This window comes from Jaculus jaculus, chromosome 9 (assembly GCF_020740685.1).
Source record: "Jaculus jaculus isolate mJacJac1 chromosome 9, mJacJac1.mat.Y.cur, whole genome shotgun sequence".
NCBI lineage: Eukaryota > Metazoa > Chordata > Mammalia > Rodentia > Dipodidae > Jaculus > Jaculus jaculus.
In genome coordinates this window covers 123,378,615-123,402,969 of record NC_059110.1, presented here as the reverse complement: position 1 = coordinate 123,402,969, position 24,355 = coordinate 123,378,615, and the positions used below count along the sequence as shown (strand labels likewise).

The window sequence follows — 24,355 nt, the reverse complement described above, 5'->3', positions numbered from 1 at the left end:
AAAAAACAGTAGTAGCTGGTGCTTGGTGGTGGTGGTGCATGCCTTTAATCCCAGCAGAGGTAGAGATAGGAGGCCATCCTGAGACTCCATAGTGAATTCCAGGTCATCTTGGTCTAGAGTGAGACCCTTCCTCGCGGGGGTGGGAAGGACAACAAAAAACAGCCATCACAACCCCAAGCAAACCAGGTGTGGGGAAATACACCTTCAATCTCAACACTTGGGGGCCAGAGGTAGAGGACTGCCATGAGTTCAAGGCTACCCTGAGACTACAGAGTCAATTCCAGGTCAGCCTGGGCCAGAGTGAAATATATCCTACCTGGAAGAAAAAAAAATAACCGAGTGTAGTGGCGCACGCCTTTAATCCCAGCACTTGGGAGGCAGAGGTAGGAGGATTGCTATGAGTTCAAGGCTACCCTAAGACTAGATTGTGAATTCCAGGTCAGCCTTGGCTAGAGTGAGACCCTACCTTGAAAAACCAAAAAATATATATAGTTTTTGTGTTTTGGTTTTTTGAGGTAGGGTCGCACTGTAGCCCAAGCTGACCTGCAGCTCACTCTGTAAAGTTCCAGGCTGGCCCTGACCTGAGAGGTCCTTCTATCTCTTGCCTCCTCTGGAGTGCTGGGATTCCAGCTAGTTTAGTGGGTTTTTTTTTTTGTTTGTTTGTTTGTTTGTTTGTTTGTTTGGTGTTTTTGGTTTTTCGAAGTAGGGACTAGCTCTAGCTCAGGCTGACCTGGAATTTGCAATGTAGTCTCACAGTGGCCTCTAACTCACAATTCTCCTACCTCTGCCTCCTGAGTGCTGGGATTAAAGGAGTGCACAACCATGCCTGGCTAGTTTTTTATTTTTATTTTTTAACTTTTTTGGACTTTTAGAGACAGTTTCTCACCATGTAACCTTACCTGGCCTGGAACTCGCTATGCAGATCAAACTGACCTCAGCTTTAGAGGAGTCTCCCAAGTGCTGGGATTACAGGTGGGCACCACCATGCCCAGCTTCCTTCTTGCCTTTATAACTGTGTTACTTGCCGTTGCATCCCTGGTGTGTGTTTATGGTGGGGGGAATTCAGGCAGGCTGCCTTCCGTACGTAGCCCCTGTTGGTTTCATAATCCTGCTTCCTCAGTGTCTCCTGTGCTGGGATTACAGGTATGTCCCATCATCACAGCCAGCCTCTGTGACTCTTTTTTTTTTTTTTAATTTTTTTGTTCACATACACCCACGTGCGTGCAAATGTGTAGGTCTGGATGTGCAAAGGACTCTAGCTGCTGCAATCAAATGCCTATCCACTTCTATGTGGGTGGCTGAGGAATTAAACCTGGGTTGTGGTAGGTTTTGCAAGCAAACACCTTCAACCACTGAGCCATCTCTCTAGGCCCAGGATTTTTTTTAATTTAATTTTATTTGTTTACTTATCTGAGAGAAAGAGAGAGAGGCAAATAGAGAATGAGTACGCCAGGGCCTACAGCCCCTGCAAACAAATTCCAGACGCATGCATCACCTTGTGCTTCTGGTTTATGTGAGTCCTGGGGAATCGAACCTAGGTCCTTTGGCTTCAACCACTAAGCTATCTCTCCAGCCCCTGGAATTTATTTATCACTGTCCTGTCTGTGTGTATTCCCCACCTAGGTTGCCAGAAGAGGCCCGCCACCGGCGAGTGTTTGAGATGGTGGAGGCTCTGCAAGAACACCCTCGTGACCCCAACCAGATCATCATCGGCTACAGCCGGGGCCTTATTGTCATCTGGGACCTTCAGGGCAGTCGTGTGCTCTACCATATCCTTAGCAACCAGGTCGGTAGTGTCTGGGAGAGTGACTCTCTTAGGCCCCATGTGGCCTATATGTCCTGTGCTAGGGCCCAGGCTATGGGCGTTAGGGACGCTTCCCTGATCTTGGCTGTTGCTCTCTCCTCTTCTTCCATGAAGCAACTGGAGAATGTCAGCTGGCAGCGAGATGGACGCCTCATTGTCACCTGCCACTCTGATGGCAGCTACTGCCAGTGGCCCGTATCGAGTGACACCCAGCACCCAGAGCCCCTGCGCAGCTCCATACCTTACGGTCAGTGTTCTGCCTGCCCAGTAGGGCCTGGTTCCAACTTCCACCTGAGGAGAACCTTTGGTCTTTCCTGGGCGGACGTAGGACATGGGACTCAGAAGTAAAATCATCCTCGGGGAACTGCTTGGAGGCAGCTTCCTCAGCACACATGCACTTGTGGTATAGACATGAGGGATCTGTGCCTCTGGGGACCCACACATGTCTACGAGTGGGAAGCCAAGCTAGCATGTTTTCTTTTAGGTCCCTTTCCTTGCAAAGCTATTACCAAGATCTTCTGGCTGACCACCAAGCAGGGGTAAGGACTGGTGTTTGTCCTTCCCACTCTCCACAGGGAGGCTAGGAAGACTGTCCGGGTCCATCTTGGGTGTATGACGCATAGGGAGAACAATCAGGGGTCTCGGACTCAGGGAAGGGAGAGAAGGTGGCTTTGTCATTTCTGCCTCTCAGTGGCTCAGTTCTTGCAAAATCCATTTCTACCCCTTCTTTCCAACTTCCCAGCAGTTTGATACCCATCAGGGCTTCACACTGTCAGTCACAGTTCCCTTTCTTCAGAAGGGAGCCCTGATGTGGTAGTAGAGGGAGCTACTCTGAAGAAGTGGGGTGCTGCAAGACTCCTACACCTGATGCCCCATCTCATCCCCAAGTTCTCCTAGGCTGTTGCAGTTGGGAAGAGATGGGGCTCTATCCCACCCCTTCCAGTCACCCTGAAACTGGCCTCCCTTCTGCCCACCCCCCTCTCCCAGGCCCCAGGCCGTGCCACAGAGGCTGGTCACTGCTGTGTGCTCCAGCAGGTCCCAGTTACCGGCTCAGCTTGCCGCTGTCCAAGGTTGTGCAGGAGTCCCAGCCCACCTCCCACCTGTGTCTGCAGGTTGCCCTTCACCATCTTCCAGGGCGGCATGCCACGTGCTAGCTACGGCGACCGCCACTGCATCTCAGTGGTCCACAACGGCCAGCAGACAGCCTTCGACTTCACCTCTCGTGTCATCGACTTCACCGTTCTCACTGAGGCAGACCCTGCAGCAGGTAGGCAAGCTTTGAGAGTGAAAGTGCCAGACCTGTGCACAGAAGATGACAGGTGCTGCACAGGTAGCAGGTTTCCAAACCTACTGCCCTTCGTGATCCTGGGCATCACCCCTTTCTAGTGACACCAAGTCTCGTGGCACCACTGCACCCTGTTCTTTCCCTCCTCGCCATGATCCCAGCTGCAGACATGTCCTGTATCATGTCTGCCCTGAGCTGTCTTTAAGGGACATGGTCCTTCGAGGGCAGAGCCGCACTGCTGGATCTACACTTGCTCAACTTGGGCAAGAGGGTCCTGGCCTCCACACGGTGAAGTCAGCCTTCCAGTGAGGTAGCGGGCGGCTGTGTGTGGCCAGCAAGGACTGGTGCTGAAACTGGGAGGAGGTCTGAGAGCTCTCTAGAAGGGAGGGCCTCCTTTGCTAATGACCCTGCCTTACGCAGGCCAGGCTTCCATGTGTGGGAGACGGGCCTGGTAAAGACACCCCAGTCTGAGTTCTCCTGGCCTCCCAGCCATGCAGAGAAACCTTAGACCTGCATTTCCTTCCTTCTCAGCCTTCATTCTCTCCTACTTTGGAGGGCCAGAGCCTGGGGTCTCCTGAGCTGTGGCTGCTCCCTCCTTTTGGGTGATTCATTCTTTCTTTTTTTTTTTTTTTTGAAGTAGGGTTTCACTCTAGCTCAGGCTCTCCTGGAATTCACTATGTAGTCTTAGAGTGGCCTTGAACTCACAGCAATCCTCCTACCTCTGCCTCCCGAGTGCTGGGATTAAAGGCATGGGCCACCACGCCTGGCTCTGGATGATTATTTCATCTGATCCCCAGCACAGTGTGGAGGAGGAAGCAGGAGTAAAACTCACTAAGCTGTGTATTCAAAACCAATGGAGGGCTCATTTGGGCTGCTGCTCTTTCTGATGTAGGAGGGGTTGAGGGGATCCCTACTCCCACATGGGCTTTACACCCTCTCACCTCCCTCAAGGTGGAAGCTCTCTGCTTCTTCATTTTCCCTTTTAATATTTTATTGTTATTTATTTGGGTCCTGGGTAATTGAACCTAGGTTCTTTGGCTTTGCCAGCAAGTGCCTTAACCACTAAGCCATCTATCTCTCCAGCACCCCCCTCTCTTTCCCCCCCCCCCTGAGGTAGGGTCTTACTCTAGCTCAGGCTGACCTGGAAATTCATTATGTAGTCTCAGGGTGGCCTCGAACTCAAGACAATCCTCCTACCTCCGCCTCCCAAGTGCTGGGATTAAAGGCGTGCACCACCATGCCTGGCCCTCAAGTTTTTTGTTGTTGTTGTTTGTTTGTTTTGTGGATTTTCTAGGTAGGGTCTGGCTCTAGCCCAGGATGACCTGGAATTTACTTGGCAGTCTCAGGGTGGCCTTGAACTCCCAACATTCCTTCTACCTCTGCCTCCCAAGTTCGTGCACCACCACACCTGGCTCAACTTTTTTTAATTTTTAATTTTTTATGAGGGAGAGAAAATGAGAAAATGGGCATGCCAGGGCCTCCAGCCACTTCAAACAAACTCCAGGTGCATGCACCACTTTGTGCATCTGGCTTATGTGGGTACTAAGGAATCAAACCGAGGTCCTTTGGCTTGCAGGCAAGCGCCTTAACCACTAAACTATTTCTCCAGTCCCAAAGACTTAAAGGAGGGAAAAAAAACATCATCATATCCAAGACAGGCCAGCCTCCTGTGATTGTCCATTTATGTCCCTGATCCACTCACAGTTCTAGCAGGTGGGCATATGGGTGTGATGAGTGCTGCCCTCGGGCACGATGCCATCTCCTAGAGGCTCCCTGTAATGCCTTCCTTTGTGCTGAGCAGGTTTTCCCATTTACTGAGCATCTCCTGTGTGCCATGTCCTGCCCCAGGAACAGCCCTTCTCTGATGGGGCTTAAGTGTGGGGAGACGTGGTGGACAGGTTGACAGATACGTTAGAGGCCAGAAAAAGCAAGATGAGCAGACAGGAGTAGAGGGCAGTGCCGATTTAGACAGTGGCCAGCAAGGCCTCTTGGGTGAAAGGACACATTTGAGTAGAATGAACTGAGAGGGAAGAGCAGCCATATTGGAACCTGGTGTTCAGAGAAGGCTGGGGGAAGAGATGTAACTGTGGAGACGATGCCCACATAGCCAGTGCCCAATCACCTTAGCACCACAGGGGCTCAGCAAGGCTGGGCGGGATGGTGCATACCTTTAATCTCAGCACTCGGGAGCCAGAGGTAGGAGGATTGCCCTGAGTTCAAGGCCACCCTGGACTAGAAAAACCAAAAAAAAAAAAAAAAAAAAGACAAACCCCAAGCAGAAGTGCCATGCTCAGCCTTGGGTCTAGAGGATCTGTCTGTCTGTCACACAGGGTCTGTCTGTCTTTGTTTGTTTTGAGGTAGGGTCTCACTCTAGTTAAGGCCACTTGCCTGCAAATCCTAAGAACCCAAGTTCAGTTCCCTAACACCCCTGGGAAGCCATACGTGCATCTGGAGTTCATTTGCAGCAACTGGAGGCGCACCCTTTCTTTCCATCTATCTATCTGTCTGTCTGTCTCTCTCTCTCTCTCTCTCTCTCTCTCTCTCTCTGCTTGCAGATAACTAAATACTTGTTTAAAAAGAAATTGTATATAGACAAGGACACATCCCTTGGCTGACATTGCCTTGCCTGCAGTTGCTCGACCAGTTAGAACTGAGGAGCTGGGACAGGAGAAGCACTTGCTATCCAGCTCTTTATAGATCTGGACCATCAGTAAAGGCAGAGCGCTTGAACCTGCCAAATGCAGCTGCTTCTAGCAGCCCTGCTGCTGCACCTCTGACTAAGTCCAGGGCCTCTGTTTGGCTCTCAGAGACTCCACCCCCCACCCCCACAAGACAGTCCCTGTGTAGGCAGACAGATCCTCTTAAAGTAAGGCCTGAGCGTGGCACTTCCACTTGGGGCTCTTGTCTTGCTGGAGACATGACAAGCAGTGTGGGTTGATGGGATCCAGGTCCTGCCCTGGAGCTATTTCTGTAGACCGCCTGAGGCCAACTGCCTCTTCCTGGCCCTGACCCTTGACCTGTACCCCAGCCTTTGATGACCCCTACGCACTGGTGGTACTTGCCGAGGAAGAACTGGTGGTGATTGACCTGCAAACAGTGGGCTGGCCACCGGTCCAGCCACCTTACCTGGCCTCCCTGCACTGCTCAGCCATCACCTGCTCCCACCACGTCTCCAACATCCCCCTGAAGCTTTGGGAGCGCATCACTGCTGCGGGGAGCCGGCAGAACTCTCACTTCTCCACCATGGTAGGTCCAGCCCAGTCCCAGCCCTCCCCTGCCTCGGGCCCAGGTTCTCTTGGACCTCCTAATCTCTTCTTTCAGGAGTGGCCCATTGATGGTGGCACCAGCCTGGCCCCACCCCCACCCCAGAGGGACCTGCTGCTCACAGGGTAGGTGATTTGAGTGCTATTCTTCCTCTCTCCAGGAGAACATAGGGGTAGGAGCAGAGCCCCAGAGTGCGCATCTCAGGCCCTGGGCACTCTGGCTAGCGTTAGTCTTATCCAGGCTCTGCCCACAGGCATGAGGATGGCACGGTGCGCTTCTGGGATGCCTCTGGTGTCTGCTTGCGGCTGCTGTACAAACTCAGCACAGTGCAGGTGTTCCTCACTGACTCAGACCCCAACGAGAACCTCAATGCCCAGGGTGAGGATGAGTGGCCCCCACTCCGCAAGGTGAGGCCAGGGAATTGGAAACTGTGGGTGAGGGGACACATGCCATGACCGGCCCATGGCCTCTCACGGGCCTCCTCTACCTTGACAGGTGGGCTCCTTTGACCCCTACAGCGATGATCCCCGGCTGGGCATCCAGAAGATTTTCCTCTGCAAATACAGTGGCTACCTGGCTGTGGCAGGCACAGCAGGACAGGTAACCAGGTGGGGATTGAGGGCGGAGTGCTTGTGTCACGTGGGCCGCAGGGGTAGAAATAGCCTCTTGTCACCCAGAGCACTCTGCAGCTCGATGCTTTTCCCAGGGCGCAGATTGTTTGGGCCAGGGGGTGCCTTCTTCAGAAAGCAGGACAAAAGCTGGAGCTAGACAGGGGCTGTGGCTCCGCTGAACCGCCTGCCCTCCCTCCAGGTGCTGGTGCTGGAGCTGAACGACGAGGCGGCCGAGCACGCCGTGGAGCAGGTGGAGGCCGACCTGCTGCAGGACCAGGAGGGCTACCGCTGGAAGGGGCACGAGCGCCTGACTGCCCGCCCGGGGCCCGTGTGCTTCGAGCCAGGCTTTCAACCCTTTGTGTTGGTGCAGTGCCAGCCTCCGGCCGTGGTCACTTCCTTGGCCCTGCACTCCGAGTGGCGACTTGTAGCCTTTGGCACCAGCCATGGTTTTGGCCTCTTTGACCACCAGCAGCGTCGGCAGGTCTTTGTCAAGTGAGCACTCCAGCTAGAACGGGGGCGGGGGGGTGCTAGGAAAGAGGCCTTCTGAGGACCCCTGGGCCCTGCAGCACTGATGGTTTGACACACCACCCCCACTCTCAGGTGCACTCTGCATCCCAGTGACCAGCTGGCCATGGAGGGCCCGCTGTCACGGGTGAAGTCCCTCAAAAAATCCCTGCGTCAGTCCTTCCGCCGGATGCGCCGCAGCAGGGTGTCCAGCCGCAAGCGACGTCCAGGTGCTCCCTCGGGAGAGGTGAGGCCTAAGGCTGGCCTTGAGCCCAGGCTAGCAGGCTTTGGCAGGACCACACAGTTCTCCGTCCTGCTTCTAGCCTGGGCCACGAGTACAGGATCTGAATCCAGACCACATAGGCTCCCCACCCTCTAAATAACCTCAGATATGTCATGTTGCCTCTGTGCTCAGTTTCTCACGTGCAAGAAGCAGTTGAGATACTTACCTTAGAGGAACTCCCCAGTAAGTACTAGTGAGTGTCTTACTGTCCCTTTCTTCCTGCATGTTGGGAGGACAGACAAGCTCCCTCCCCAGGGCGCCTTCTTCTTGGACAAGGTCCCCTTGAGCCCAGGTCAGGCAGGGTGGCATGGCTAAGGCGAGCCTTCTCCTGAGCGTCAGCACTGAGCAAGTTAGTGCCCCAGAGAGGACAGGTGTGAGCTCACCCACAGTCCGGCCCAACTCGCTGCAGGTGCAGGCCGCGAGCACCAAGGCTGAGCGGACGGGGCTGCACAACATGGAGTTGGCACCTGTGCAGCGCAAGATCGAGGCCCGCTCTGCCGAGGACTCCTTCACAGGATTTGTTCGGACCCTCTACTTCGCTGATACCTACCTGAGGGACAGTGAGTGGCCAGCCTAAGAGTGAGGCTGTAGGGGCAACCCTGGTGTGAGACATTCCTAGTGTGAGGGCATGGGTAGGTAGGCATCCCACAGTTAGAGCAGACAGGAGCTGCTGCCTGTGTGCGGTCAGAGCTTGGATCCCCCATCTCTCTCTCTGTCCTTCGTGCCCTCCAGTCAGAGCGCCGAGCTTGCATGCCAGGTCCCACCATGTTCTAGAAATGTGGTACATCATCTGCCTCTTCTGGGCCTCAGCTTCCCCCATATAAAATGAGGAAATTATGTCTTCCTTCTAGAGCAGCCATGAGGGCTGGGGGCTGCGTAGTGCCTGCTGGCTGCCGTGGTGCTGGGGGCGGTTGAGCCATCCCGGGTTCAGGATCACCTGTGTGGTGTCTTGAGTATGGCTGTGAGGCAGCTTTTCCAGGAGGGAGGCAAGGTCTTCAGTATGTCTGCTATAGAGGAGGAAACTGAAGATTAAAGAGTCTGCCAACTTGACTTTAGGGTCTCATAGTGGTCAGTGGCAAGGCAGGCATGGAAGCCCAGGTTATCTAGCACCACCTGACCCCCGGAGCCAGGGTAAGGTTAGATAGATCCTCAAACCTGTACTTCTTGGCAGGCTCCCGTCACTGTCCCTCACTGTGGGCTGGTACCAATGGGGGTACCGTCTACGCCTTCTCCCTGCGTGTGCCCCCTGCAGAGCGCAGAATGGATGAGCCAGTGCGGGCTGAGCAAGGTGAGTGGTAGGTGAGGAGGTCGCAGGAGGCCTGGCCTGTCGGGTGTGTTGTATCACCAGCTGAGCCGCGTACCACAGCCCCTGCCTCAACTTGCCTTTTCTACAACTTATCTCCTCTGTAGCCAAGGAAATCCAGCTGATGCACCGTGCCCCTGTGGTGGGTATCCTGGTGCTTGACGGACACAGTGTACCCCTTCCCGAGCCCCTGGAAGTAGCCCATGACCTGTCAAAGAGCCCAGACATGCAGGGGAGCCACCAGCTGCTTGTGATATCAGAGGAACAATTTAAGGTGTGCCAGAAGTCTCTGGAGCATCTGTGGAGCTCATCCCCGGAGCACAGATACAGACAGCTAGGACTCAAGGTTCTGTTTGAGTTGGAGTTAGAAGGGCTACAGAGTCACAAAGAAGGGGAGAGGTCTTGTGTGGGGCCCTTAAGCCCTGGGGTGAGAGGTGGGATACTGAGGCAGGGCCTGAGTCTGTGAAAGAGAACAGATCCCCCCGCATGGAAGCGAGTGGCTTTTCATCCTCTTGGCCCAAGTACAGTGCCCGTGCATCTGAGAGCTGAGGGCACCGAGTTCCCAAGCACCGGCAGGTGTCTGCTGGAGGGCAGGGTACCAGCAGCAGCAGCAGCGGGAGGAGAGCTATGGCTGTGGCATAACCTGTGACTGGTGACCCTGTGTCCTAGGCATTCACACTGCCCAAAGTGAGCGCCAAGCTGAAGCTGAGGCTGACTGCCCTGGAGGGCTCACGGGTCCGGCGGGTGGGCGTGGCCCGCTTTGGCAGCTGCCGCTCTGAGGACTACGGGGAGTACCACCTGTCAGTCCTCACCAACTTGGGTGACATCCAGGTGGTCTCGCTGCCCCTGCTCAAGCCCCAAGTGCGGTACAGCTGCATCCGCAGAGAGGACGTCAGTGGCATCGCCTCCTGTGTCTTTACCAAACATGGCCAAGGTGGGCAGGCACTTCCTGGGCCCTCTAAGGGTGGGTCAGGTGCCGAGCTCTTGGGTGGGCGCTGGAAGAGGAAGAGCAGGTGTAGCAGTTGCTGCCAGGTCGGCTCTTCTCTAGGTAGGGAAGCCTGCGTCCCTGCCACTGTCTCAACCCAGGCTTCTTCTCTGTGCCCCAGGTTTCTACCTGATCTCACCCTCAGAGTTTGAGCGTTTCTCTCTCTCCACCAAATGGCTGGTTGAGCCCCGGTGTCTGGTGGATTCAGCCAAAACCAAGAAGTACAGTTGCCCCAGCAATGGCAATGGCATGGGTCCTAAGAGGACCTCGGACCAAATCAGGTGTGCAGGAGGCCTTTCCACAGCCTTGTCCTCCCCTCCCCTCCCCTCCTCTCCCTTCCTTGAGGCCCCTGCTCTGACTGACCAAGGCCCCCTCCTTCTCAAGTTGGCTGCCAATCCAGACCTCTTCCACTCCCTGGTCAGGGCTGGCCAGGCAAAGTGACTTCACCCAGTCCTTGTAGGACCAACACTTAAGCAGCCTAGTGGCCCCCAGCCCTCACTGTATTCCTCCTCCCCACAGGAACTCGGACAGCCAGAGCGATGCTGAGGGTAAGACAGGCTGGGGGGCATGCCTGGGCCACTCCAGGGTAGACCTGGGGGTGGAAGGAAATGGAGGGGCTGAGGGGAGAGTTTGGGCTAGCAGTGGGAACAGTATTCCCTGTAGCTGGGCCCTGGGCTTCCAGCACTCCCCCACCCCTTGTAAGAAGGGGGTCCAGGACAAGCCCACCTGACAGCTCTGCCTTCCAGAGAAGAAGCCTGGCCCAGTGATGGAGCACGCATTGCTCAATGACGAACGTGAGTCAGGGCAGGGGTTGGGAGGCTGGCATGAAGTGCAAGAAGGGTATCTTGGTGTGAGGGCATAGCTTGGAAGGCCGGGGGGTGGGGTGAGGGAGCCAGGAGCCATTTCCCTAGGCCAGGGGACTATCCTGTCCTGTCCAGCATATTCATTAGCAAAAGAGAGAAAAAGGCTGTTATTCGCTGCCAGCCTCATGGGGTCTTTCCTGCCGCGCAGGAGTCTTGAAGGAAATCCAGAGCACTCTGGAGGGGGACCGAGGGTAAGTCGCTGAGCGCTTGGAACGGGGCTTGGAGAGCTCCGAGGAGGCCCCGTGGACGGTGACTGTCTTTGCCGTTGCAGGAGCTATGGCAATTTACGTTCTCACCGAGTGGCCGGGGGATGCAGCCTCAGCCGCGGGGAAGGTAGAGTTGTGGGTGACCCCGGGGAGGACCTGCCTCCAACTAAGGGGCAGGAGGAAGAGTCCTAACTGCCCCCTGCCCACCCCAGGGCCCAAGAAGCCTCTAGGGCCATACCGGCGCTGGAAACCACTTGTGTGTGCACTCAGGGTTGGGTGACTGAGGCACCAGGATGGTCCTGAGCTGCTGCCCCCCATGTCCTTCTGCAGCAGAGTGAACGGGGCCGGCTGGCATCCAGGCTGTGAGATGAGCACACACTACTGAGGGCCTTTCTGCAGGGCCTGCCCCGGCCAGAGAGGTCCAAGCATGGCCAGGCCAGGGACTGCCAGCATCCCGGGCGCCATCCTGTTGCTGCTGGCTTCAAGAGAGGAAGGCCCTACCCCTGGGCTGCCCCTCCTGGGGCCTTGTCTGTCTTGGTCCTTTTGTCAGTGTTGCACAGTTTTTATTCCTCCGTCCCCCTCCCCCCGCCTTTTGTAGTGGGCTGGGTTTTAAATTATAAATTTCAACTGCCTCTGAGTGAACATTTTTAATAAATACCTTATTACCTCTTCTGAGGAGTGGACTTGAATCTGTCAAGTGGCACAAGAATTGTACATGCAAATGAAAACCCTCCCTCCCCTGGGGTCCACCTCCAGTCCAGGATGTGCTCAGGGCAGAGCAGATGCGCTTTTCACGCATTTCTCTCAGCAAACCATGTGTGGGCCTGAACATTCTCTTTGGGAACAAGTGACAAGTATGACCCATGTTCAGTGTGACTCGTGTCATACCCGGAGAGCCTGGAAGCCCCACCCCAGCTTATGAAGGTTTGTATGGGTTTGATTGCAGAGAAGGGGATACACAGCTTGTTTATCTAGTCAGCTGAACTAACACAAAGAGACAAGCGACAAAGGGACAAGCGACTGGAAGTTTCCTGTCAGACTGAATTGGAGATTGTGATGATAATACAAGCACGTCTGAGTCAAGACAGTGGAGGCTTGGTGGTGTAGCTCAGTGGTAGAGCCCATGCTTAGTGGTTTCCCCCCAAAGAAGACAGTGGTAGGGCCAGAATTCTGTGACTGTGGGACTGAAACAATCCCCAGTGCTGAGCATGGGCTCGCCTCTGCTCCCTAGCAGTGAGCTGTGCTCTGAGCGCCCTGAAGCATCAGCTAATGTCAGTGGTTTGCTTATTTCAGTTCCAGAAGACAACTTCATGTTGGGGGTGTCTGGGGAGCCATTTTTATTGATGGAAGGGTTTGGTAGCCTCTAGCGATTGAGCTGGAGGAAGCTGGGCTAGCATGGAGAAGTTGGGGATTCCTTGCAGCAGACTGTGGGACACAGGACAGTGGTGACAAGCATTGCAGGGCTGTGGATATGGCCTAGTTGGTGGTGTCCCTGCCTGGCTGCACGCTTGTAACCGCACCACTTGGGGAGGTGGAGGCAAGAAAATTGGAAGTTCAAGGTCAGCCGTGACTGTGTAGCAAGTTTGAGGCCATCCTGGACCCCATGAGTGTTCACTTAAGACTTTGAATTCAGGAAGATGTAGCCCTTGTTTCTGGCATATGACCTGGCTCTCGTAAAATAGTAGAAAATAGCAGGACTGCCTCAGAAGGTCGGGAGGATTAGCTGCGAGCCTGTAGAGCCGCAGAGCGTGGAGTAAACACTGCACCGAGGAGGTGAGGGTGACTGGATGGGAGAGAGGGAACAAGGGAGGAGGCAAAGAATGGAAAAAGCCAGGAGGGAGAACCAAGATTGGGGGTACTACCCCACTTACCTTGTTATATCAAGATTACCCAACTCAGTCCTGCTGGCACACGCTTTAATCCCAGCACTCAGGAGGCAGAGGTAGGATTGTTGTGAGTTCTAGACTGGGCTAGAGTGAGACCCTACCTCAGAAAAATTAAAAAAAATTAAAAGCCTCTCAAGTCTGAGGGCTTGAGTTCAGGCCCCTAGCACACATACAAAAAAGATTTTTTTTTTTTTGAGGCAAGCCCAACCAACTGACCTTTTGTTGTTGTTTTGTTTTGCTTTTTTCAATGCAGGGTCTCACTCTAGCCCAGGCTGACCTGGAACTCACACTGTGGTCTCAGGGTGGCCTTAAACTCAGTGATCCTACCTCTGCCTCCCAAGGTGCTGGCATTAAAGGCATCCGCCACCACACCCGGCTTTGGTTGGTTGCTTTGTTGTTGTTGTTGTTGTTTCTATTTTTTTTTCTCAATTTTTTAAAACATTTTCCATGATTATAAAAAATATCCCATGGTAATACCCTCCCTCTCCCCTTTTCCCCTTTGAAATTCCATTCTCCATCATATCACCTCCTCATCTCAATAAGCCTCTTTTATTTTGATGTCATGATCTTTCCCTCCTCTTGATGGTCTTGTGTAGGTAGTGTCAGGCACGGTGAGGTCATGAATATCAAGGCCATTTTGTGTCTGGAGGAGCATGTTGTAAGGAGTCCTACCCTTCCTTTGGCTCTTACATTCTTTCTGCCACCTCTTCCACATTAGACCCTGAGCCTTGAAAGGTGTGATCAAGATGTTACTCGGTACTCTAGTCACTTCTTTCCAGCACCATGATAACTGCTGAGTCGTCCCAAGGTCACTGCCATCTGAAAAGAAGATTCTCTACCCAAAGTGAGAGTAGCATTAATATAAGGGTATGAATATTAAGAGAAGTGCTTACTGGGCAGTTTGACAAGCATAGTATATACATTTATCCAGACATCAGCAGATGTTACACCCCTAGGGCTCATGATTACCCCTGTTTTAAGTTTTCAGTATCAGGGATGTATTCCCTCCCTTGGGGCGGGCATCCAGTCCAATTGGAGGGCACTTGGTTTCCACCATGACAGACATGCCACTATTGCACCCATTGGCTCATTTGGGCTGGCTGGCCAATTACGAGGCTTGCAGTGTCCACTGTTGAGTATCTTCACTGGTATTTTCTCTTTCTCCCATTGAACTGCATGTAGAATGGCTTCTTCCAGCTTTCTGTCAGCTGGTCTAAATGGAGGAGGTTCTTAGCTCTGTTCCAGCAGGATTTCTCAGTGGCCTTGCAGCCCAAGTATGTGGAGTCTTCAGCAATAGGGTCTTACCATCGATTCCTGATGGGAAACCAAGGGCCTCGGCAATGGCCTATAATGTTGTGGGGGCATCAGGGACCTCCCTGGCCAACAACTCACTGGAAGGTGTCCCATCCCTGGCATTGAAAATTTTCTAGCAACAATCTATGGCTCCTGAATGTTCCATTGTCCAAAACTGAAGGATTCCATTTGATTTATTTATATCCTTTTAGGTTTTGATTAGCCCTCCCTCCACCTTTCCATTATTCAATCTCCTCCCCTGACTTCACTTTGGGCCCTTTCACCCCCATTAATCTATTCTTTTTTCCATTTTTTTTTAAATGAGCATGAGAGAGAATTGGTACACCAGGGCCTGCAGCCTCTGCAATCAAACTCAAGACGTGTGCTACCTTGTGTACATGTGCGACCTTGCATGTTTACATCACCTTGTGCATGTGGCTTATGTAGGATCTAGAGGGTTGTACATATGTCCTTAGGCTTTACAGACAAGCACCTTAACTGCTAAGCCATCTCTCCAGACCATACATGTACATTCTGGTCTGTCTGTAGTACCAGCACTCAGAAGACAGACAGGAACCCCGGGACAAACTGGCTTGACTAGTTGAATGAATGAGCTCCGGGTTCAACTGAGACCTCACTTCAGTAAAGGAAGTGGAGAGCAACGGAGAAAGGCTCCCAAATCCAACCCCCGGCTTTCAGGTACACAGGCACCCATAAAAGCATATGTTCACGCCCACAAAAATTAGGTTGGTGAGGGCTCGAGGCTGGGAGCCGAGCTTAGTTGCCTGGCACAGGAAAGGGAAAAGAAAAAATTACCTAAGTTGATCCCTGAAGGTTGTTTCAAGGTCACATGGGCAAGGAGGTGAAATGGCGCTCCCATGGCAGGAGGCTGGACAAGTGTTGCAGTCAGGTTCGCACTGATGGTAGAAATCACCCAACCAAGAGCAGCTTGTGCCTGTAAAGGTCTATTTTGGCCCACAGGCTTGAGGGGAAGCAACATGATGGCAGGGAAAAGGATGGCATGGACAGAGGGTGAACATCACCCCCTGGCCCACATAAGGTGGACAACAGGAATGAGTGTGTGCCAAACACTGGCAAGGGGAAACGCTATAACACCCAGAAGCCTGCCCCAGACATCACCCTCTGGCCAACATAAGGTGGACAACAGGAACAGAAGAGTGTGCCAAGCACTGGCATGGGGACACTGGCTATAAAGCCCATAAGCCTGCCCCCAACAATACACTCCCTCCAGGAGGCGTTAATTCCCAGATCTCCATCAGCTGGTGAGGTGGTTTGATTCAGGTGTCCCCCATAAACTTAAGTGTTCTGAATGCTAAGTTCCCAGCTGATGGGTATTTGGGAATTAATGCCTCCTGGAGGGAGTGTATTGTTGGGGGCAGGCTTATGGGCTTTATAGCCAGTGTCCCCATGCCAGTGCTTGGCACACTCTTCTGTTCCTGTTGTCCACCTTATGTTGGCCAGAGGGTGATGTCCACCCTGTGCTCATACCATCGTTTTTCCCATGCCATCGTGGAGCTTCCGATCGAGCCTATAAGCAAAAATAAGCCTCTTTTTCCCAGAAGCTGCTCTTGGTTGGGTGATTTCTACCAGCAATGCAAACCGGACTGCAACAGCTGGAATCCTAGTGTTCAGAACACCCAAGTTCATGGGGAACACTTGAATCAAACCACCGCAGCAAGGATCATTCCAAAGCTGATTCCCAGCAAAAAAGTGGACTCAGCAGAAGAGTGGGAACCAAAGGACAGGAGGCCTTATCCTCACTCCTCACTTAGCAGACTGTCCTCAGTTCCCTTAACCTCTTTAAGCCATTTCCTTATCATCAATGAGGCCATATTCCCTTCCTGAGTTCAGAGGCAAGTTAAGTACAATGATATTCAGGAAGGAAACAGCTCTGAGGGTGAGAAGTCAGCCCTGGCCTGTGTCACCAGGCGGGAGAGGAGAGCACTCAAGATGACAGGAGGTTCAGTGAGCCTGGCGATCTTGAGAGCTTGTCCCAAGAGTTCACAGGGCACCTTGTATAGGGGGCACCAAGGGACTGGAGCTGTGATGTTAGCTGGGGTCAACACCATACACTCATTCTCCAGCTGGGCCTTTGGAGCCAGTTCTAACAGTGAAGCTCTGTGCTCCGGTGGTTTCATCCATAAAGCGGGTGTCTTTGTAGACCTGTCCCTTAGAGGATTCGATGACTTCATCACGGTGATGGTTTATATTAACTATCAACTTGCTAGGACCTAGAATCACCTGTGAGTGATGATACTAGGACAGCCTCTGGGCATGCCTGTGGTTAGGTCCTGTGCTGTTTTGGTTTGTGTTGCAGTCAGATTCACATTGCTGGTAGAAATCACCCAATCAAGAGCAGCCTGTGGGAAAAAGTGTTTTTGGTTTTTTGTTTGGTTGGTTGGTTTTTGCGAGGTAGGGTCTTACTCTGTCTGGCCCAGGCTGACCTGGAATTCACTATGCAGTCTCAGGTTGGCCTTGAACTCAATGGTGATCCTCCTACCTCTGCCTCCCGAGTGCTGGGATTAAAGGCGTGCACCACCACACCTGGCTTGTTTGTTTTTTTGAGGTAGTCTCACTCTAGCTCAGGCTGTCCTGGAATTCACTGTGTATTCTCAGGGTGGCCACAAACACACAGAGATCCTCCTACCTCTGCCTCCCAAGTGCTGGGAATAAAGGTGGGTGCCACCACACCCAGCAAGAGGTTTATTTTGGCTTATAGGCTCAAGGGGAAAGCTCCAATGATGGCAGGGGAAAACGATGACATGAGCAGAGGTTGGACATCATCCCCTGACCGACATCAGGTGCACAACAGGAACAGGAGAGTGTGCCAAGCGCTACCAAGAATAAGCTGGCTATAACTCCCAAATCTCTATCAGCTGGGAACCTAGTATTCAGAACACCTAAGTTTATGGGGGACACCTGAATCAAACATCACAGTTTGGGTTTTTTTGTTGTTGTGTTGTTTTTTTGTTTTTTCTGTGCTGTCTAAAAAGAAAGCAGGGCTGGAGAGATGGCTTAGCAGTTAAGGCAATTGCCTGTGAAGCCTAAGGACCCACATTTGACTCTCCAGGTCCCATGTAAGCCAGATGCACAAGGTCATACATGTGCACAAAATGGTGCACACATCTGGAGTTCAATTGCAGTGGCTGGAGACCCTGGCCCACCAATATTCTTTGTCTCTTGCTCTTTCTCATTAAAAAAAAAAAAAAAAAAAAATTAACAGGGCATGGTGGCGCATGCCTTTAATCCCAGCACTCGGGAGGCAGAGATAGGAGGGGATCACCATGAGTTCAAGGCCACCCTGAGACTACATAGTGAATTTCAGGTGAGCCTGAGCTAGAGTGAAACCCTACCTTAGAAAATAAGTAAATAAATAATAAAGCTGGGCATGGTTGTGCATGCCTTTAATCCCAGTACTTGGGAAGCAGAGGTAGGAGGACAGCTGTGAGTTCGAGGCCACCCTGAGACTATATAGTGAATTCCAGATCAGCCTGGGCTAAAGCAAGAGCCTACCTTGAGAAAAAAAGAAGACTGGAAGCCCTGGTTTGTCTATTTTTCTCTCCCCAGCACTCTCTCTCAAATAAGTAAAATTTAATACTATTTAATATGCCATGATGGGCTCTGGATCTGTAAACAGAAGTCAACTCCTTCCTTCAGCTGCCTCTGGCCCAGTATTTTGCCCTGGCACAAAGCAACTGATAAAATAGCAAAGTGCCCAGAACAGTACCTAGGACAGAAGCCCTAACATGCTACTAGCTATTGCTGTTATTATTTGGGGCAAAATAGTTAGCTTTTTTCCATGTTCTCTTTATAAACTTCACAGCGGCGGTGTATGGGTCATAGAAATTCAACTCTAATCCCCACAAACTGAACGCACAGCACCATCCACATCCTGGGGGCCCATGCTGCAGACCACGCTGCCTGTTTTTCCCCTAACTATAAACAGAGTCCGCCGTGGTTACTCTTTCCTGCCTGGCTTCTTTTACTCACCACTGCGGTTACAAGATTATCCACATATATCATTGTTGGAAGTTGTATGTGGTTCTCAATGCTGTACAATAATCCACTGTGTGAAGGAATGCCTCGCCCTACATTCTACTCTTTGCAGGATGTAAAAACCCTCTGAATCCACAGGCCTTCGCCGTCTGGGGGGGGGGGGGGGGGCGGGGTCAGCGGGAAGAGCAGCTTACAGCTCTCTGCAGACGTGCTGGTGTTGTATGTGAACACGTGGTCTTCTGGGTCAGCGTCCCTCTAAGAAGGAGAGTTTGGAAACCTCACAATTACAAACCCACACAGCCTGTGCTCCAGCAAGTTTAATTCTAGGGGTTAATTCTACTTGGATTTGTGTGAAATTAGTGTTGTCTGTCACTGAGTGAAAGATGAGATGAGACAGCATCCATTTCAGATGTAAAAATTCTATCAGCAACAATTGGTTATTCTAGTATGTTAATTTGTTGGCATACTTACTATACGACTGGAAAGAAAAAGGAGGAAAGCTCTCTGTGTACTATAAATTCTCCAAGTCAAGTTATTGAGTGAAAATAAGCAGTGAATGGACTAGAGAGATGACTCAGTGGTTAAGACACTTGCCAGCAAAGCTAACGACCTGGGTTCTATTCCCCAATACCCATGTAAAGTCAGACACACAACAGACCATATGCATCTGGTGTTTGTTTGCAGTGGCTGGAGACCCTGGTGCACCCATTCTCTCTTCTCTCAACCAGGTGGCCAAGGTAGGAGGGTTACCATGAGTTCAAGGCTACCCTGAGACTAGAAAACTACATAGTGAATTCCAGGTCAGCCTGGGCTAAAGTGAAACCCTACCTCAAGAAAAAAAAAAAGAGAGAGAAAAGAAAAAAGGCAGTGAAGAAAGCTGGGGATGTAGCTCAGTGGCCTCCCTGGGTCCCATCCCTAGCACCACACACGCACACATCGGTGAAGATACAAGGCTGTGATTTAGATAAGCTTCCACTTGTGTTAAATGGGAAGTAAGATTAACTTCTCTCTGGATGAACGGTTCTAGAAGAAAATACAAAAATGGGTAGCCTTGCGTTGGAGAGAGGGCTTAGTGGTTAAGATGCTTGCCTGCAAGGCCAAAGGACCCAGGTTCAATTCCCTAGTATTCACATAAGCCAGATGCACAAAGTGGCACATGCATTTGTTCATTTGAAGCAGCTGGAGAACCCATCATGCCCATTCTCTCTCTCAAATAAATAAAGTAAAAATATTTAAAAAATATAGCACATACAAGGCTGAAGAGATGGCTTAGTGGTTAAGTGCTTGCCTATGAAGCCTAAGGACCCTGGTTTGAGGCTCGATTCCCCAGGACCCACGTTAGCCAGATGCATCTGGAGTTCTTTTGCAGTGGCTAGAGGCCTTGGCATGTCCATTCTCTCCCTCTCCCCCCCCTTCTCTCTCTCCCTCTCCCCCCCTTCTCTCTCTCTCTCTCTCTCCCCCTCCCTCCCTCCCTCCCTCTTTCTCTCTGTCACTCTCAAGTAAAAATAAACAAAAAAATATGTAGAAAATACAGCACATACAATAAAGTTATTCAATCTTTAAAAAATTAAATGAATAGCCCTGGGCTGGAGAGATAGCTTAATAACTATGGTGCATGCCTATAAAGTCTAAGGACCCTGGCTTGATTCTCCAGGTCCACATAAACCAGATGCACATGGTGGCTCATGCGTCTGGAGTTTGTTTGCAGTGACTAGAGGCCCTGGCACACCCATTCTCTCTCTCTCAAATAAATAAGTAAATAATTTTTTTAAAGGTAGCCTTTGGGAAACTGAGTAGCTGAGAATCAGGTATAGGAAACTTATGCTTTTAAAAAATGTTTTATTTTTACTTATTTATTATGAAAGAGGCAGGTTGAATGGGCATGCCAGGGCCTCTAGCCACTACAAATGAACTCCAGACACATGGGCTACCATGTGCATCTGGTTTATGTGGGAACCTGGATCCTTAGGTTTCATAGGCAAAGTGCCTTAACCACTAAACCATCTCTCCTGCCCCTTCTCTTGTGATTTTGAACCATGAGGCAAAACTACTTGCTCAAAGATACATATTTAGAAGATGGCTCAGAGGTTAAAGACACTTGCAAAGCCTGAGGTTCAATTCCCCATCACCCATCACTCGTATAAAGCTGCATGCGTTCATTTGCAGTGGCAAGAGACTCTTGGGTGCCTATACACACATGTGGTTGAACATACTCAAGTAAATAAATTGAGACACACGAGCCGGGCGTGTAGAACTACAGAGTGAATTCTAAGTCAGCCTGGGCCACGGTGAGCCCCTACCTGGAAAAAAAATGTAGATAATACATACATATATATATTTAAGGGGGTTTTAATGGGGTGCATTAATGAGGGCTTGTTAAAATGGACTAATTAAAATATTTAATGAGGCCAAGAGTGTAAGCTCACTGGTAAGGTGCTTGCCTAGTACATCTGGGTTTCATCTTCAGCACTGCAAATTATTATTATTACTTTTTATTTTATTGTTGGTTTTTCAAGGTACGGTCTCACTCTAGTCCAGGCTGACCTGGAATTCACTCTGTATTCTCAGGGTGGCCTTCAACTCATGACAATCCTCTTACCTCTACCTCCCGAGTGCTGGTATTAACAGCATGCACCACCACACCAGGCCGAATTATTTTTTTAAATATTGTACTTATTTGTTTGAGAGAGAGAGGGGAAGAGACAGAGAAAAAGAGAATGGGTAGACCAGGCCCTCCAGCCACTGCAAACGAACGCCAGTCGCATGTGCCCCCTTGCACATCTGGCTTACGTGGGTCCTAGGGTATCGAACCAGGGGCCTTAGGCTTCACAGGCAAACGCCTTAACCACTGAGCCATTTCCCCAGCCCTGAACTATTATTTTTAATTTATTTTCACTTTTTTTGTTTTTCAAGGTAGGGCTTCACTTTAGTGCAGGCTGACATGGAATTCACTGTGTAGTCTCAGGGTGGCCTTGAACTAATGGTGATCCACCTACCTCTGCCTCCCAAGTGCTGGAATTAAAGACGTGCACCACCACACCTGGCATTATTTTTAAATATTTTATTTATTCACTTGAGAGGAGGGGAACAGATATATGTACAGAGAGAGAATGAGTGCACCAGGGCCTCTAGCCACTGCAAAGCAACTCCAGACGCATGCACACGCACGTGCCACCTTATGCATTTGGCTTATGGGGGGGATCCTGGGGAGTCGGACCTGGGTCCTTAGGCTTCGCAGGCAAGCACCTTAACCACTAAGCCATCTCTCTAGCCCTAAATTATTATTTAAAACACACAAGGTGGGATAATTAGGAACCTATCAGGTCTGGTTAGGTTCTATGAACACAGTGGGTTGCAGGCATCTGCTTATCACCAGTGCAATGTGTAAGTTTGTATTTTATACACTTTTTAGTAGAGAATATTTCACAATGAAAAGAACAAAATTCACAAGGTGCTCCTTTGCATACTGGGCCCCCTTGGTTCCTGTCTCCTGGAGCCCCCAGATGAAGAAGGGGACCCAGACAGTTTTGACTCTGCCCTCTTGGCGAGCAAATAGCCAGGCTGGAGTAGATGGTGCCTGGCCCTTAAGTCTGGTCTGATGCCAGGTAACTCTGGCTTGGCAGCGAGTGCCAGCAGCCCGTTGCCCGGTTCACGGTCTTTGTCCAGCGCGGAAGCGTCTCCTCTTTCCCTAGCCTCCACTCCATTGTTAGCCAAGGGGGTCAGGACCCGCTGCCTCTTGCATTATTGATGCCCATGCCTAAGGCGGGAGCCCTGCGACAGCCCGAGCTTGTTGAGGGCATAGCGGCACACAACCGAGACCCAGGAGGACAGGCAGATTCCCAGAAAGAGAAAACGTTTCAGACAAGTCTTTTCTCGGACAACCATGGGCGGGAGCAAATGCAAAGCGCCCCAGCGCCGAGCACGACCTGGGAGGCCGACCTCAGCGGAGCCGGAGTCTGGGTCTGGCAGTGCTGACGGCGCAGCGGGCCGGGACTGTCGGCCCGGCCGCAGCAAAGCGCGGAAGGCGAGACCTGCCAGGGAGTCGGACGCCACTGGGACGAAGGGAACCTCCGCAGGCCACAGGAAGCCCGCAGGAGAGGACAGCGGCCGCACGAGGGCAGGGACTGGGACGCCACCGGGGGCCAGGGAGAGGCGAGGCAGCACGCGGCGTCGGGGACGCGGGGACAGCCGCGGGGAGCGCACGGAGGAGGAGCGCGTCCCCGGGGAAGAAGAAGGGAAGGAGAAGCGCAGTGGGCGCAGGAGGGGGAAAGAGCGGGGACCTCCGGCTGCGCGGGGCGGTGGGGAGGCTGCGAGCACGGACGGGGACACGTCGGGCCGGGACGGAGGCAGCTCTTGCGTGGACAGCGAGGCCCGCGGGAGCAGCGGCCAGGGCGGCGGGGTCCTGGGGCTGCGGCCCACGACGGAGCGTACAGACACCGGCCCCGAAGGCGCCAAACCCGGGCTCGAGTCAACTCCGGTGCCAGGCGAGTGTCTGAGCAGCGACGCCCGGGGCAGCGACGGGCAAGCCACCGAGCTCCCGGGAGAAGGGTCGTCGGAGACGGGGCCCCGGGGGGCGAGTGAGGATTCCGGGCCAGACACGGACTGGAGCCCAGGAACTGCAACCCAGGTCCCCGGGTCCCCGGACACAGAGCCGGGCGGGGAAGCCACGGTCTCCAGCGCCGTCGAAGGCGGCTGCGCGCGCGTCCCCGGCAGCTCGCGGCTTCCTGGGCGCTCCAGGTCGACCTCGGACGCGAGTGACAGCGGAGTGCGACCGGGCGCTGAGCCGCAGGACGCCGAGCGCGACCCAGCCGGGGCCTCCGGGGGCCGCCAGGTGGGGAAGGTGATGGGGACGGTGCAGGTGGCTGCGCGCGAGGGCGAGGCGGGGTGCACGGAGGGGGACGATGCGCAGGAAGGAGGACCGAGGGAACCCGCGCCGCTGGCCGCCCTCGTGATGCTCCGCAGGCTGCGCGCGAGGCCCTCGGCGGAGGGCGCCGGCCGCGCGGGCCTCAAAGCGCGGTTGCAGTGCGTGGCGCGGGCCGTGGGCCTCGTGCGCTGGCTGCGACTGCGCGTGCGCGGACGCCTGCGCGCTACGCCGGCTCCTCAGGGCGAGCGGCAGGGGGCGGAGCCTCGGGCGGAAGAGGGGCGGGGCGGGGCGCCCGGGCTGCGGCGCCGTCTAGCCCTGCGCCTGGCTGGCTTAGCGGGACTCGCGGGGTCGCCGCGGGCTCCTCCTGGCGGCGGAACGAGCCCTCAGCACGCACGGAATAACCCGGATGACCCTTCCGAAGACGAGGACCTGAGTCCAGATCCCAAGTTCGCGGTGGTCTTCCCCAGAATCCACCGGGCCGCGAGGGCGTCGAGCTGCAGCAGGAGCTCAGACGTGTCCACGGACGTCCCCGCAGGGGCCGCGGAGGACAGGGAGAGGGGACGGGCCATTGGCGAAGGGCCAGTCGGCCCCCACCAGGCTTCCACCTTGACCCCGGCCCCCCACCACGAGACCCACGGGCACGAGAACCGCCCCAGCGGCGAAGCGGAGCCGGAGACCCTGGAAGCCGAGAGCCCGGTGCACTGGGCTCAGGGCTCAGGCCTCCGCGAGGACCCCGGGCACGACGCCGATGCTCTGCTGCCCCGACTCACCTTGGAGACGCGCCTGAGGCCCAAGAGCCCCAGCGGATCCCCGAGGGAGCGATGGGAGCCCGAGGATGACGCTGAGGCGGCGCTGGAAAGACAACTGGAGCTGGGACTCCAGCCTGGCCTGGAGACGACGTCCTTCCCTGGTACGGAGGGCAGGAGCCTCCGAGAGGACCTGGAAGACGTCGAGGATCTTGCACGACTGCGGTGAGGGGCGCAGTTCCAAACCGACCACCCCTGGCTCATAGTTCAAAGGGCAGGTGAGGGGTGGAAGTCAAGTGAACCTTTGGGGAGTCTCCCACCCATCTGCTCTGGGGATTGAACCCAAGGCGTGGTGCATATTATAGTGATCAAGCACTCTACCACTGAGATGTATCTCCAGCCTTTTCTCGGCGTTTTGTTCTGAGACTGGATCTCACTAAG

General features: G+C 53.2%; 2 protein-coding genes across 5 annotated transcripts in view; both read left to right on the top strand.

Annotated features, from left to right (window-relative positions):
- Llgl2 (LLGL scribble cell polarity complex component 2) overlaps positions 1–11,778 on the top strand; it is a 41,479-nt gene extending 29,701 nt beyond the window's left edge. For all 4 annotated transcript variants that reach the window (XM_045159004.1, XM_045159006.1, XM_045159005.1 and 1 more), the window contains exons 7-26: positions 1,624–1,786; positions 1,919–2,051; positions 2,289–2,343; positions 2,917–3,071; positions 6,118–6,335; positions 6,411–6,478; positions 6,607–6,760; positions 6,849–6,953; positions 7,164–7,456; positions 7,565–7,715; positions 8,161–8,311; positions 8,923–9,039; positions 9,162–9,328; positions 9,724–9,988; positions 10,161–10,320; positions 10,559–10,587; positions 10,786–10,833; positions 11,051–11,093; positions 11,174–11,235; positions 11,439–11,778. In XM_045159004.1, the coding sequence (XP_045014939.1) occupies positions 1,624–1,786; positions 1,919–2,051; positions 2,289–2,343; positions 2,917–3,071; positions 6,118–6,335; positions 6,411–6,478; positions 6,607–6,760; positions 6,849–6,953; positions 7,164–7,456; positions 7,565–7,715; positions 8,161–8,311; positions 8,923–9,039; positions 9,162–9,328; positions 9,724–9,988; positions 10,161–10,320; positions 10,559–10,587; positions 10,786–10,833; positions 11,051–11,093; positions 11,174–11,235; positions 11,439–11,446 (2,545 nt within the window). In that variant the 3' untranslated portion in view covers positions 11,447–11,778. The remainder of the gene's footprint in view (positions 1–1,623; positions 1,787–1,918; positions 2,052–2,288; positions 2,344–2,916; positions 3,072–6,117; positions 6,336–6,410; positions 6,479–6,606; positions 6,761–6,848; positions 6,954–7,163; positions 7,457–7,564; positions 7,716–8,160; positions 8,312–8,922; positions 9,040–9,161; positions 9,329–9,723; positions 9,989–10,160; positions 10,321–10,558; positions 10,588–10,785; positions 10,834–11,050; positions 11,094–11,173; positions 11,236–11,438) is intronic.
- Positions 11,779–22,187: 10,409 nt separating this feature from the next.
- Myo15b (myosin XVB) overlaps positions 22,188–24,355 on the top strand; it is a 40,053-nt gene continuing 37,885 nt past the window's right edge. The window contains exon 1 of the mRNA XM_045159068.1: positions 22,188–24,139. Within this exon, the coding sequence (XP_045015003.1) occupies positions 22,188–24,139 (1,952 nt within the window). The remainder of the gene's footprint in view (positions 24,140–24,355) is intronic.